This window comes from Hermetia illucens, chromosome 4, assembly GCF_905115235.1.
Source record: "Hermetia illucens chromosome 4, iHerIll2.2.curated.20191125, whole genome shotgun sequence".
NCBI lineage: Eukaryota > Metazoa > Arthropoda > Insecta > Diptera > Stratiomyidae > Hermetia > Hermetia illucens.
Window position 1 is genome coordinate 39,555,851 of NC_051852.1, and position 16,326 is coordinate 39,572,176.

The 16,326-nt window shown below is 41.1% G+C and overlaps 1 protein-coding gene across 8 annotated transcripts in view; it reads left to right on the forward strand.

Moving 5' to 3' along the window:
- LOC119655154 overlaps positions 1-16,326 on the forward strand; it is a 584,113-nt gene that overhangs the window by 437,250 nt on the left and 130,537 nt on the right. For all 8 annotated transcript variants that reach the window (XM_038060895.1, XM_038060896.1, XM_038060898.1 and 5 more), the window contains 2 exons: positions 4,163-4,272; positions 4,354-4,519. In XM_038060895.1, the coding sequence (XP_037916823.1) occupies positions 4,163-4,272; positions 4,354-4,519 (276 nt within the window). The remainder of the gene's footprint in view (positions 1-4,162; positions 4,273-4,353; positions 4,520-16,326) is intronic.

A 16,326-nucleotide genomic window follows, 5' to 3' on the forward strand; every position in this document is an offset into this window, starting at 1 on the left:
ATGTCCTGTTATTAACTCTGTTCGGGAAGGTATGGAAACGGGATGTATTTTGTATAATTGAACCATTACCATTTTTTCTTTCGCATGTATGGGAACACTCGCTTAAACTTAATAGAAAGTAACATCACTTGCTATATGCCACGGGCCCCAGGTTCTCAACAAATTTCATAACAATAGCCTCCGCCTTATCCGAATAAATCGGGTATAACAGATAGACAGGCAGACGGGCAGACATTGAATCGATTTTAATAAGGTTTTGTTTCACATGAAATGTGGAAATGCTGGTTTGACGATGAATAAAGTTGGCAATGGAATGGAAGAACGCTGCATATCGGGCAATACTGCGACTTCACAGACAGAAAAAGGAAGCCTAGGAGTTCTCGAAGTTTGAAAAGTACATAGAACAATCGCAAGGTAATCTGATTTCCAACCGTATAGGCACATTGGGGCGCTGGGTTGAATATACTGATGAACTGCTCAGCCACCAGAATATCGGTAAGTTGAAAGTCCCGCCAACTAATGACGACGAACAAGTATTACTAGCTTAGCAATCAAAGTCGCCAGGAGCCGATAGAATTACGACCTCTTTTTCTTCAGCTTTTATCCCGTTCACAAACGGGGTTGACTCCTCGTGATTGGTTTCGCCATTTGGCTCTATCGAACACCTGATCTTGGTGCAATTTCGAGGCTTTTAAATCCCCATCCAGCGTATCAAGCCATCGTTGTTTCGGCCTTCCTTTTGGTCGTTTACCATCGGCTTCGATGTTCAGACTAATCTTGGCAGGTGAATTCCCTTTAGCACGAATTACATGACCATACAATCGAAGACGCCTCTCTCGCAACTTTTCCACGATCGGTACAACCCCATAACGATCGCGGATATTCCCATTTCAGATGTAATCAAAACGTGTGACGCCACAAAGCCGATGGAATTACCACCGTACTGGTTAAATGTAGAAGCGACCAAATACACCAGGCGCGAAAAGTTTGGGTAAGCCAATCAATACCTGGCGGCTAGCAAACAGACATAAACTGTCCCATATATAAAAAGAAGGATGCCATGCAGTGCAGCATTTATAGAGGCATCACGTTGCTCAGTACCATCTATAAGATATTCTCCGCTATCTCACTAAGTCAGATAGCCCCATACACCCAAAATATAATCGGCCATTACCAAAAACGCTACAGTCCAGGCAAATGTGCAAAGGATCAGGTTTTCTCCGTAAGGCAGACGATGGAGAAACTGTTAACATATAACCACCAGTTACATTATCTTCTCATTGACTTCAAAGCCACCTATGATAGCATAGCCAGGGTAAAATTGAGCACAGCCATTAAAGAATTCGGTAACCTGACTAAATTGTTAAGGGAAACTATCCTGACCCTAGCCGATGTATGATTTTTAGCAAGAATCCTCTTAGAAATTTTCGGCCCTCGACAAAATAATTGGCAAAGTATGTAAGCGATATCTTAACCATCAGGTTGCGAATAAAATCCGGCTCAATAGGTTGTGGTAAGCGGGTGACTTAACCCGTATGGATAAGGATGATCAAAAAGGGCAAACCTTGCCTGAGATGAAACGATAGCGTATGCCAGATCACCAAAAAGCTTTTAGAATTATCGAACTGGTGGGCATCGGTGCAAAATCGGGATGCCTGGAGTTCTTTGCTAAGTCGGACCTGGACTGGATACCACTTGTTACGCCGTTAATGATCATGAAACCGAGGGTTCCATGATACTATACTCTAATTTAGAAAATTCCTGAGGATGAGAATCTTTTATTGTTTTCACAATCTACCTTATCCAAGAGGTAAAGCCACATTCTAAACCATAACACCAAGTTGCGTCTTGCGCCGAATTAAAAAGATTTCGGAATCTGGCCGCAAAAATGTTTGCATTGTTAGCCATCAAAAATTACCCGTCATGTGTATTTCGATCCTGGAAAATCTCAATTTTCGTTCCATTGATTTGGTCTTACATATAGATATTATTTACATGCCAACTCTCGTAGGTTGGAAGTTATATCAATAGAGAATCAGGGAACTAACAAGATTGCAAAAGCATTGAATTCCACGCTTTCGAGCTTTATGAAGAGTAACCAGTGGCAGGGGACAATTTGAGTCACACCTGTTCAAAAACCGGAAACCAAATGTAATTGAAATCGTAGTTCTGTGCGAGTACCGGAACGAATTGCACTCCTAGAACTAGTTCGAAAGCTGAACCAGAACCAAATGGGTCCTCTTCCCAAATGTGTCAGCAAAGGAGCGGGCTGTAAACTAGCCCCCACTTCATCGAAGTTAAAGCGTGGAGGGACACCCAAAAAGGATCCTCTTCATACAAGGCCACACAAATTTTGATGGCCACACCGCGCATGATAACAACGCCTTCATTCATTCGATCGTCCTTGTCATTCACCCATATCCTGTACAGGGACACCCCAGCCATCGCACAACCCCCTACTAGTCAGTCCATATCAGCTTTGAACTAAGCGTGTGTTAAAATTGTTTCTGGGTGAATATCATCTGCAAATAGTGCAGCGCGATGGAGTAGAACTGTGTATCTCGTTGCTCCGAATTTAAATCGCGGTTGTCATGGAGTCTTATATTCTTTGTGAGTGTCCCCACTGCTGCAGGATTATCAATTGCACAGCATTAACTATGAATATGAGTTGTTCTTTTATGCGTCACAGGATTATTTTAGATAATATCTTTGCAACGGAATGAACGACGCAGATACCTCTTCAATTGTCAGACTCAAAACAGGTGTCTTTCTTTGGAATCTCGGCGAACACCCCGTTCACCCCCGCCCTCCTTCCAAATTACCATATGAGTAGAAGTAGCAGATCTGCAATAACTGTAAGGGCAGCGATCAATAACTCTTCGGAGAAACCGGCAAACCCAGCGGCTTTACATCGTTTGAGTGTCTTCATGGCGGAAATGATACTGTTTCATACACAAGAGGAGGAACCTCACCGGATGCAATACGATTAAGAATCGTGGTGAAGTGTTCTTACCACCTCTTCAGTTCTTCGTCATCGTGGATGAGAATTCAACCATTCACGTGTTTCACAGGACCATCAAATGGTGCAACCACACCATGATACGGTATACACTTCTGAAATCATTGCGTTCTCCGGCATGTTTGTCAGGGTGTACACAACGCTGAACTTCTCGGGATTTTGCTTGGTCCTGAAATTCGAGCGCATCGCTTCCACTACCTAACTTCGTAAGAATCGTGTTAAGGTGTTAAAAAGCTGCGTACGGCTGGTACGTTGGGAGTTCAGTGTATAGCTGGTGTATAGGTGTATAGCTCTAAACTCTGAATGTACCAGCCGTATACACCTTTTTAATCCCAGCACTTCGAAATAGAACCGTAGTTGCTCACTTTATACTGCAAAAATCAAAATCATTCCTCTAACCTACGATTGGTGCAATAGGGCAACGCGACAAGATTAAGTGAATTACATTTTCCGTCAATTCGTGCATTATTAATACAATATTATAAGAAAAAATATATATAATATACCCTGTTCGAATATCAGTAACTCATCACTTCTACGCTCTCTTCTGGAATACATTTCGCACAGCAATTCTCATTATCACTTCTGAATATGAAGAAAACCCACAGATTTCTTAAACTATGCATTGAAGTAAGAATATTCAACGGTCCTTACCTTCAGGAGTTAAGGCAGAATCCTCCTCCTACAAGTCCTCCTTCAGATCAGATTTGCAGTTTTTCATGGATCATAGCCTATTATTCGACAATTCATTAATACAGCTTGCGCAATATCTAGAAGAACAATTATCTCTTCTTATCGTCCTTTGATCATGAGCTGTTCTTTTGTAAATGATCTCTGCCGTTTACGTTGAAAAAAAACGGAAGGCACATAGCTGGTTCTATATTACCATACTGGTTCCGCCGCTTAGGCAAAATGCATCTAAATGTGCGCCAGCATGGAAATATATATAGCATTTCAATAATAAAACATATAAAAATTAAATTAATTATAATGATTCGCATGTCTTGAAACCGAGGGATACCAAACACTTTCAATTTGTTCAATCAGAACTTTTGGCGGACAATATTTCCTACTAATGTCATGTTATCCTGCAACCCTGGAAAACATAAATGTACACTAATCACTATTAATTTTTTATTACAGAACCCTCACCGCTTTACGATAACAATCACTACCACGAGGAATGTCTTCGGTGCAACTCATGTGGTCTAAATCTTACCGGTCCAAATCAGAAACGTGCAAGAAGGTTCAAGGTAAGTTCAAGCCAAATATCCTCTACAAAAGGATATCAAGTTCTTGAAAATAAGTAAACTCTCTTAATTCCTTCGTTTTAGAACCAAATTCTCTGCGATCTCCACTTCGCAGACGTAGCCCTAATGGAGTGTTCCGATTTTATGCAACAGCTCAGAAGCTTCAAGCCACAATCATTAGGATGTGCAGTAGCCCGACGTAAAAGTTCGACAACCCTTATCTTTCCATTACCACCACAAGCATGTTCAGGTCAGTACAATTCATATTTATTTCCTAAAGGATAATTACATACAAATTACATGGGATTGATTTAATGAAATTCGCTGCAATTTTCCTCGGAAATATGCCAAATAAATAACACAACGGAAGATCATATTTTGTTTAATGGAGCGTTTCCCTTATTACAAAATAATGAATACGAAGAATGACTAAATGAATGCCTTCTAATAAATTATTGTCATTCCAATACACAGGCCGCATTTCGAATGCCAAATATCTAAGTTATGTGCTCGCATTTTAGTCAGCTTCCCATAAATTGCGGATAAGGTAAATTCCAGGAGTATTTAGTATGCATAGAGGACAGAGTCTAGTCGAATCCAATTAACACAGGAAAGGAAAAAACGTGACTACAATTCCATTGTGTGATATTCCAGGAAATTCATCAAATGATGTTTCCTTAATCACGTATCCAGTTCTTCGACTGGAGATTTATGAAATTTCCCTAGTTACAAGGGTCAGCCGATTGCACAGAAGACCCTTGATCTCTACCATGGATAAATTTTAAAATCAACAACCCTGATAGCAAAGCATTAACACATTTTCCACTGAAACGAAAACTTAAGACTTCAAAGACTGCAAGGAACTCACCCCTCAATAATGTCTACACGTTTATGACTAAATTTCAGTTAACATCAAAGTAAAATCACTGGATACCCCCTTAGCACGTGAATTTAATAAGTGCACTCGAAACTTTCTTGTTTTCCCGCAGAATTTCATCTCGACTTTATTAAAACACGTTCAAACAGCATAAAAAATTCATCACAAGTTTCTAGCGACTAGCGAGGAGGAATGAAAAACAAGCAGGGAAAGTAGACGAAAAATATAAGAAACTGGATTGCTTTGTAACTTGGGATATTTCCTTCATTTTTAGATGAAGGATTTCAATAAACTCTGAAGCGAAAAATGTTTTTATCGATGTAATTTTGGGGAAAAGAGAATTTAAAAGTTTAAGTCGACTTTTTGCAATCTATCTGAGAGAGAAGCGACGTTCTCCAGATAGGAAAACTTTGGTAGCAATTCGTAAACTATGTTACCCCTACCCTCTTACTTCGAAGTACGGCTGATAGCATATTCCGAGCTCTACAAGGAAGATAGTTTATAAAAGAAGATGATTCTATCTTCCATTTACTTGTTGTATGAAAGGTTATATTAGTTATCCCCTCCGTCCATTAAATTCTCTGGCTTCTCACCTAACTCCCCACAACTATCTTGTGATTTACTCTGCCGCTACTTTTCGTCAGTCTATGTTCCCCTTCCTTCCTCTGAATCCCTTCCGATAGTAGATGTAGCCTGTCCCGCATTAGCTACTTTTCCCCTTCTTACTCCTATCCTTGTCGAGTACCTCATTGGCAAACTTGATGCCAATGTCGGACCTGGCTACAATGGTCTTCCAAATCTATTTTTGCTCAGAACTGGTAAGTCCATCTCCCTTCCCCTATCTCTTATTTTCAACAAAAGCCTCGAAGAGAATCATTTCCCCGAGTTGTGGAAAGAGGCTCTCATCATCCCCATACACAAAAGTGGCGATCGTACGCTTCCCGAGAATTACTGTCCCATTTTCCTCCCCTCATCCTTTTCCAAAATCCTGGAAAGATATGTCAGCGGCTGGTTGTCCGCCCGTTTTGTCCAGCACATATTGAAAAAGCAACATGCCTCCGTTAAACGTAAGTCCACTAACTCCAACCTACTTGACTTTACCAACTTTGTCGCCAAATATTTAAATTCACGGCAAGAAGTGCATATCATTTACAGTGACTTCGCTAAAGCCTTCGACACTGTAAATCACAAGATGCTTCTATCCAAACTCTCGTCTCTAAACGTGCCCATACCACTTGTTTTATGGCTTGCCTCTTACCTTTTCAACCGATTCTGCCGCTGCACTACCCGCTCCTTCTCGTCTTCCTCTGGCGTCCCATAGGGATCTATTCTGGGTTCCTTGTTATTTTAGTTTTTCGACCTTCCTCCCCTCCTTACTTGTCCCTGTTTGTTCTAAGCAGACGACCCTAAGTTTTTTTCCGCTATAACGTCGTCTATGGACTGTGTTTCAATCTAACCTGGACACTCTGGTTCGTTGGAGCCCGACTAATGGTTTAGCGCTAAACGTCAAACAGTGTCACTCTATGTGCTATTCCCTAAAATCCTCACCCACTTCTTTCTCCTACCCTCTTCACGGGCATTCCTTATTCTGCTTAAATTCCACTCAAGACCTCGGAGTCACTTTCGACAATAAGCTCCGCGACGCCCATTGCCTCGATGTCATCAATCAAGCTGCTAAAGTGTCAGCTTTATACTTCGCTCCTCCTCTGATTTTGACTCCATCCAACCCTCCTTAGTTCTCTTCAATTCCCTCGTGAGGAATACCCTCGAGTATTGCTCCGTGATCTGGTCATCCTCCCGTAACTGTTATTATCTTGCCCTTGAAAATGTGCAACCTAAATTTTTCTTAAAGAAAAGCTTCCCTCGTGTGGACTACTCCTCTCGCCTCCGCTTTCTGAACCTTCCCTTCCTACACCAGCGTAGATCCTATCTGGACCTATGTGCATTTTTTAAACTTTCCTCGGGTCTGATGGACTACTGCACCGCTGACGACATCACCTGCCGTCCTGCGTCTTATAACACACATAGTGCAGACATTTTCAGCATGCCCTTCGCAGAGCTCGAAGTCTACTTTCATTCCCCCATTCCTAGGCTTTGCCGATATTACAACGCAGAACAGCTTGGTCTTTTGAACTTCTCTACTTTAAGTAGTTTTAAATGTGGGATAAGTTTTTGCTTCCTCCTCTCCCTGAGGGCAATAATTAATTGGAGTTTTCTCTGTTTGTTGTCCGTTAAATTGAATAAATAAATAACATTGGTTGATCATGCAGCGATCATGCGGTCTCTTAGTCTGATCCTTCTTCAACAAGCCGCAGCAGTCATGCCAACATTCGCAGTTTAAATATATCAAATCGTTAGTTCATAGTGCATATGTCTTTGTCGTTGCCTCTAATAAAGATACAAAACCATATCCTAATAGCGGAATTGCTTCTTCACTCTATGTTTGGGAGAACTAAAACCAACGAAGGAGTCTTTCTAAAAAAAAAATAACTACGTCTCTTGGTGGCAAAAAGTTAGATTCAAGTGACTCCGTCGAGGAGCTTTAATTGTACGAAAGCGGGTATTCTAGGCGATCCACCATTCATTCATTGCCTTAAATGTTTACCTCAATAACATTTGCCGACCTGCAAATCATCGTTATTTTTTTACCTCCGCCAAGCTGATGAAAAAATTCGTTCCATTGCATGCGCAATTCCTCTTCCCCTTACTATATAGCATTATTATTGCGTTTGATATAATAAAATTCAGCGTCCTTCAAATATTTATTTAAAATGATCATCTTGACTTCATTTCTAAATTTTTACTCATAACCCCCCGTTTAAATCTCTAGAAACCGTAAAGCCTATTTAATAGTCATATAGCTATATACATTTTTAAACTGGAAATGTCATTGCCCCTTTTTTCATAGTCAGCGTGCTATATAAATGCCCATCCTAAATTGCGACTAATTCCATTTCACTAACGGATCGATCTGAGCATTAGAGAAATTTCATTGTTTACAAATTTGTGAAGATATAAATGCACGCCAATATATCGGTGAGGCTTAGGTTCCCTTATCAGTGAGGCAAACAAGTCGATAAAAAACTGCCACGTTTCTTTTGTAAGAAAACTATGAATTTACTGTCATTTTTTAATTATATTGTGGAGGCTATGAACCCCACCGGATAGCTGAGTGGTTAGAGCACAAGGCTGTCTTACGGAAGGTCGCGGTTCAAATCTCGCTGGTGGCAGTGGGATTTGCATCGTGATTTGACGTCGGATACCAGTCGACTCAGCTGTGAATGAGTACCCGAGTCAAATCAGGGTAATAATCTCGGGCGAGCGCAATGCTGACCACATTGCCTCCTACAGTGTACTGTAGTGTACCGTTATGGTCTTGAATGAAGTGCTCTAACACACTTCGAGGTCCTGATCCAATATAGATTGTTGCACCAACGATTATTATTATGAACCCCACTAATTCTATGGAGGGCCTGTTTTTTTCGATCCGCAAAGTATATACTTTCTATCAATGAATCAAATGTTGGTACGACCATAGATTTCGTCTTTTGCTGAGTGACCTTGTTTCCCGTTGAAGCAAATATAGATTAATTTACAAAGATTCCACTCGAGGAGCACCAATTCTTTTATTTATTCGTCTGGTCTCTGCAACATAGCAAGGTTAAATTGTAATGGAAGCGAAAAGCTAAAACGCAATTTTTTTCCGTTTTTAAAAGATTCGAAAGTCAAACATCTCTTTTCCTGGACTGCCAAAACCCTTAGAATGTCCATTCTGAACAGTTAACGCAAGTTACAGGTTCCAAATTCGTAGCTATTGACTTAGTCGTCGATGCATTTGCCATCTAATTCGAAGCTCAGTTTCGTGTGGTGAGTAGGATGTCGCCCTGTTGCGCAGCCCCGAACGTAGAGGGTCAGTCAGCTCGACGCAATTTTACGTCCCAAAGAACCTTTCTCTCACATCCAGGGGTTACCAGTGTAGAAATGAGAGTAAGGTTTGTTAGAAGAGCTGTAGTTGTTATATCAACGTGCGTTTGTTGAGGATTGCAATGCCGGAGGCACAAGAGGTACTCTTGCTTTAAAAATGTGTCATAACGCTTTTTCTAAATGCCAGATGTCTCCTCACAATTCCAAATGCATTCCGGATTCCTGCATACTTCAAGGAAGTTTCGATCGCTAAAAGCAAGCTCAGCGCTGGATGTGAGGAACACCTACGAGGAGGTTGATCTGGCGACCCTAAGTGACAGCGTCAAAAGGAAAAAGGAAATTTTCCTGCTGAAATTGTTTTATAGATGTCAAGGATAATGTCCAATCAACACCTTCAGCTAGAGCTAGACAGTGTTCAACTAGGCAGCAACTTCACAATAAATGCTCTGATGATATTGAAATCTTCCAATATGCGGACGATTTTCTCATATTAGCCATTGGAGATGACTGGATCTCGGACTCCGAACGTTTGCAAATGCAGGTGAATGCGTTCGTCGCTGAATCTTATAGATTGGACCTACCGAATAATCTAACTAAAGCCAAAAAGAAGCAGGGTAACACCCCTGCCTATTAAAATTAATGACCATATCCTCACCCATATTAAATCCACCATCTTTTTAGGTAGGGAGATAGCGAGGACGTGCTCTGTAAAATACCACTTGAACTCTATTATTCCTAAAACACATAATGCTGGTAAGTTGATTACTTTTTCAATCGCTTTTTTTTGTGACTTTCCTACCCTACTTATCTCTATAGATCTTTGGTAAGGCTCAGCATACAATATGCCGTCATTTCCATCATGAACCCTTTAAAGTATTTTGAAAACCAACTCAACTCAATATCTACTTGTATCTGGACAAGACGCTTGAGGCTTACCAGAACCACTCACTTACACCAGGGCTTTGCTTTGGCCAAAGAACCAGCACTCTGTTTCAGAAGGCCTCTTGGGGCAGCCGAAGAACTTTTTAAATTAAAGGTTGTGCAAAACCCAGATGCTGACAATGCCCCATGTGGCGGTTGTGTGTGGTAGGGTTATGGGGGCCTTAAATCAAGGGATTTTCTGGTCCTTGCTTCTAACTGCTTTCATGAGGGATGGGTCTTCCTGCGTTATAATTGGTCGTGAGAGGTCACATATCTACCGTTTTTCTTTGAAAGTGAGTGCAGTCTTCTTCTTCTTGCTGAACTTTTCTCCGTTCTTCAGGCCATCAATTCAGAATGAGTGAGGAGAAAGGTGCTGTCATTACAGACTCTCTCCATACATGTAAATTACTCAAACAAACTGCACTATCGCATCACCTAGTGGGCAAAATACATGACTCATGTGGGGTAGCCTCTTAACAAACTCGCCAATGTTGATGCTCGTGTAAGGCTCTGGGGTCCTACCAGATTGGTCAAACCATTCCTTGGGGATGTTCTTAAAGCAATTCAGGAACACTGCTATAAAGAATAGGGAGGATGACTTCCTGGCAAAATCACGGGTCAAGGAACCATTTTTCTCTAACATTCACGCAACTCCAGTTATAATTAAACCAAAAGCCACAAATTACGGAATCGTCTGAGCTGAGCGGAGATCCCTGCATGATTGATATCCTTTTATGTTTCTTTAAGGAGACTAGAGATTATAATACGTATGGGTTCTTTTAAATTTTACCGGCACAGGATTTCCTACCCTACATTTCCTTTTCTCTGGGTCGACCTATCCAATGGTTCGCTGTGGTTAACTGAATCGCGGAGAAGTATGCGATCCACACCGTCGTAGCTACCTTCTGCCTACCGAGCAACCTCAACGTGTTCGTGCGTGAAGTTTCTACTGGTTTTCAAGTATTGGGCTAGAACTTGTTTAGACGGAATCCACAGCCAGCCGGTTCGGCCGTTCTGAATGGAAACCGCGGCGAGGTGTTCTGGATTTCAACAGTCGTATATCCTGGCTACTACAATGCATTCTGCTTTTCGGACCTCAACACTTCGCATACTAAAACCTGAACACATCTTGTTCATCACTATCAAACCATGACAATGACTTGAAGCACTAACCTATATCAACCCCGTAATTAAATATTGCCAAGCTCAAATTAATATTATTACCAACTCAATAACGACTAAACGTTCATAACCTAAAACATGAATGACTTATAACAAGCTTGACAACTTGCAACACGTGACCAGCCTGTCCGGGTAGGCTCTGACACTGAAGTATTTGTGAGTGTGTCGGCTTGATAATAAAGAATCGAAATTAATAAATAAGTGTTTGACTTCTTTTGCCAAGAACGATAGTGTGTGTTTCTGGCAACATAGGTTAAGTGCCTGCCATTAGTCCTGTTGGTGCAATTCGTTGGTAGTATCAGGTCCCTATTTTGGACTGTCAGCCTGTCGGATCCCAGGGGAACAACAACAACGAGGAAGTTACGAGAAGAATACTTTCTCAATGAATGATCCTCAGTTTGGGCACTGGACCCATTTTCTTCAATGTTGTCTGGCGGGGTCTCATTGGCATTCCGGTGGCATCCTCCAACAATGCGGCGTAGATAGTATCAAACGATATCACGTTCTCGTATCACAGACCAATGGTGTCGTACAGGGCATATCACCTCCAACTACACCATTTCGTAATCCGAAGAAGAAAGATTGGGCAATGTACAAAACAGAACTGAATTATATTAAATGTATCAATCACAACTACCATGAGAGAAGCTTTCGAAAATAGCTGTCCACTCAACACGCCAGATAGAGCGACAAGGGTGGTTTCAACCAACCTCTGATTCAGCCGTTAGCTGGAATCGGTGCAAAGAGGCTCACAAAGTTCTAAAGAAGAAGAGGTCGGCTAAAGAATAATCATAGAGATGCTTCTAAAAAGAAACTGACTCTCATGAGGTGAACTCAAAGTGAAAGCGGATCCTTGTTAAGGAAGCCAGCAACTAGAATGTCTATGTCTACAGAGTGGAAAGTACACAGAAAGCGATGCAGAGAAAGCAAATCATTTGCTTAATGTGCATTTCACTCTCAGCTCATCGTTGACAAAGCAATGTACAGCTTTTAATCTGGAGACTGGACTCTGGAAAAAGAATATCACTGCAGCGAGTAAAATATTTAATACCCCCACGTTCTATATATGCACGTCTGTTTGCCCGCATGGCATCACCCCTACTTTAGTAATCCTTCACATGTTGGAGAGAAAGATCCAAATGCTCGTCAGACAGAAGTCCTATGAGGCAGAATATCTTAGGGGTACTAATAGAAAGGGGCCCCCTCTGCACCGTTATGGCTTCTGGTAATGACGACACAAAAGTCTGTCCACAAGCATTTCAAGACGACCTAGCCGTAATTCTAATGATATGTTTTTTCAGCCACAGTATGTTGCCACCACAACTCTGCTGATAATCCACTGTTGGTGCCTTCGTTGCAAACTGACGGTGAAAGCTAGACAAACTGAAAAGAAGGGATGTTAGGTATGGCAGCTATATGCTACCCACCTTACCAGGGGGCAGAAATTCAATCGGTACAGTCGAGTATGTAGGAGTATCTCTCAACTATAAGCTAACATAGAAGCATCATATTCTGGAACATTACCAGGAGTCTTGCAGATCGCTCTAGGGCTTTAGGACTGTGATAAGTAAAACCTGACGACTTCCACAATAACGGATTCATTAGATGTATGCATTCATAATAAAACCCGTCTGCATTGTCTGGTGTCCGGGACTGAACTTTACTAACTGCAAGAAGCTGCTGGCGCAGATTCAAAGGCTCGATGGGTTAAATAATGGCGCAATGAGTACTACGCCGACCGCGCCAGTCGAAGCTATTCTAAATCTACACCCCATCCATTTGGAGGTGAAATGGAAAGCAGCTAACGACGCGTATAGGCTTGATACCATGGCACATGGAAAGGAGACCAATCATACGGTCATGCGTAAATTCGAAAAATCCTCAGCAAATATCTGGTGGCTCTGATGCCTGCCACTCCGTGGTAATCACTGAAGAGAAAAATGGTCGATATATGGCCACCAGTCTTTTGGAATTACAGATCAGACAATTAATCTTCACTAACGATCAGGTGCAGGGGTTTTCTCGAAAAATTCGATTATGGCACTGTCCCGATCACTGTAAATCTCCCGGTCTCCACTCTGAACGTGGAAATTTCCACAGGCAAACGAAAATCTTTGTGAAAAAATCCGGGGCCGCTAGAGCGGCATTTTTGTTATCCCTTAAGAAGTGAGATATGAAAACCCCCATAGAGCATTTAACAGGACACTGTTCCTTAAACTGCCACATGTGGTAGATGAGTTAGTTAATTTCTAAAATTGGATCCCTGAACACAACATTGGAACTCTCTCTCTATCACAGTATAAATCGGCTATAATATTGAAAGACTCCGAGGTGATGCAGCCCCTTTACTTAATGGAGATTGTGCAAGAACCGACCAAGACAAAACATTGGTCAATATATGCGAAGTGTCTAGTCAACTCTAATTAAAAGAGAAATATCCGTCAAAACCTGAATGGAGACCCTAGCTACTCGCTGGCAGTAATTCCTCCCTCAACCATCTCCTACAAAGAAGAAGAAAATTGATTCCACTTTTTTCAGATCCCAATATCTATTCGAAATTCTAGATAAACAACGGTGCTTATTCTAGACAGATTTTACAAATAAATAAAAATCTTGAAAACTCTCAATACTCCATATAACTTCATGATTTAGTGCTAATGTTCACAAAGGAATCCTAAGCATCTTGAAATAAGTCTCTGATTCAGACGATATTTATTTGTCCTGGTTCCATTTCGAAGCCTCCTCTTAGCCATATCACGTTACGGCCCCAATTCAGTTCACGTTTCCTCACATGTACACACATACATCACTTCCTCTAATAGCTGCTTTTGTTATGGCTCAGACCATAATCATCTGGCGCCAACAATTTTAACGGCAATTTAAAATTAATGGCATACAATGCGTAGATTTAGCATCTAATCATCGGATCGTTGTCGTGCAATTTTCTTATATCCTTTCGCAACTATATAAGTGGAGGGTCAACTAAGAAGAGCTTAAACTCGAAAAGCGTTTCCATCCCACGATCTGACCCGGTTTCTTCTTTAGTTCCCTGGGAGTGATGAATAAAAAGCATCTGCTAGTTCCACTACAAACAATATAGTAATGCCATTGCCGTCTTCAACGTATCCTTGAAAGGTTGCAAAAAGTCATACTCTGACCATCATTCTTCCAACCCAACTTTTCCCATTCTCGTGCATCCCACGCTCAATGCAAGCTTTTGTGTGTGGATGGATATTTATGTGTGTACCTTACGACTAGGATGTATGTATATTTACTTTCCGTTCTGATCCTTATACTTCGGATACTTTTAATGTTTCACGTTCGTCTGAGCGCTAGTCCTTAATGGAGACGTATAAATCACCGGAATACTGCAAAAAGGAACGCGAACGCGCTTTTGTTTGATAAAATACTCATGTTTCGACAGAAGTAGTGGTGGACAATGTTAGCAGGAAGAGAATGGAATCCTTGGCTCATAATAAGGATCAGTAGAAGAAGAGAGGATGAAATCTGATTTTTATTAACATGATGAAAATGAGGTGAAGCTAATTCACCGACATTTTAATGGCGAACGGGGATGAGTTAATGTCCAGTTCCGGATTGAAAAGGTGTTGGGAGGGTAACTTCGTGGGCTAGTGCCGTACCGAGGCTAGGGATAAAGTGATTTTTAATGTCGGTATTGCATTAGACTTGGTTGCGTTAGTGAAGAAGTAATTAGAGCAGAAAGCGTTTTAATGTGAACTTTAAGTGATGGCCATAAAGGAGTTTGTAATTAAATACAAAGTTTAGACAAGGAAATAGGAAATAATGAAATTTTTAATGAAGAGAGCTTGAATAGAAAATCAGTTCTAGCTGCAGCAATCTACAGATTTCAAATTAATTAATCATAGAATCCGCGTATATTTAGTGTTGCGGAAAACAACCGTGAAATTTCAAGTAATACTTATTCAATTTTTTTGCAATAGCCAGAAGCCTTGAAAACACCTAAGCGACATCAGTACTTGTAATCACTAAAGACATCTATAAAGCTCTATACGATTTCACCCTAGAACCCTCTCAGACATAATGCAGAAGGGAAACGGCCAATCCAGATCTCTATCAGCTAAAGACTCTGCTATGGATTGCGATGTGATCTAGCCTTTATAATACTATTGTCATAGTCATTTAAATCTCAGAACCTTAGTTGCCGAAGCATGTGAAACACGGAAAAGGCAATTCCTTGACAGAAGGCTTTCGTTGTTTCTTCGTAGGAACTTTAATAAATGTCTTCAGTAAAAAATTTGGTTTCTTAACCGGATAGCAGTTTGGTAAATTCCTTTGCAGATAATGAACCGTCAATCAGACCTACATACCATCGTTACAGATTCACCATACTTCTTCTCTACTCATCTGCGCATTGTAACTCTTTAACGATCCACATATCGGCTAGCCAGCAATGGAGCTGCTGCCGATTCTTAATGTGTCACCTATCCACTGTCGTTTACGCCTCTTGGCAAACACATCTACGGGTATCTGGTCATTACGAATCCGTAGCTCTTCATTAGAACTGGTGTTGGTTCAGAGTAATCCAATCCAACAACCTGATAAAGACAAATGTTGACAAAGGCTTCGAGCAAATATTAGCGAAAAGCAAATTCAACTTGATGTTTGTTTTTAGATAGTTACATTTCGACAGCGTAAGGACTTCTATCGCTCTTAATGAATTTTGCGATATCAAGTTCGATACCGTCGCCAGTAACAGCATTATCCGTTGCGACTACAATGGGCCAACACGGCCTGAGTACTCAGAAGCTGGAGCTTCTCTCCCACCATACACACAACAGCATTACCCAGTATACAAAACAATCAACGATTTCAATGCTAAACCCATTAATGCAAATAGGAAGATTACGATAACCAATCCAACCGAGAACCTTCCTTTGGTTGCCTTCAGTCCGACTCTCCTCACCTGCTTCTCTAAGTGGAGAGCCATTTAGTTAAGATCCGTGACTCAATGTAAAAACGAGGAAACGTTATTAAAGAAGTCGAGGTCCTTGGAGAAAGATATCATAATCCAGTGAAGGCCTACACATTGGTCAGAAGAAGTTATATAGTAGCTTTAACTATAGTTCGAATTCCGCCGAAATTTTACCACGATGCAGCACATAACACAGAAC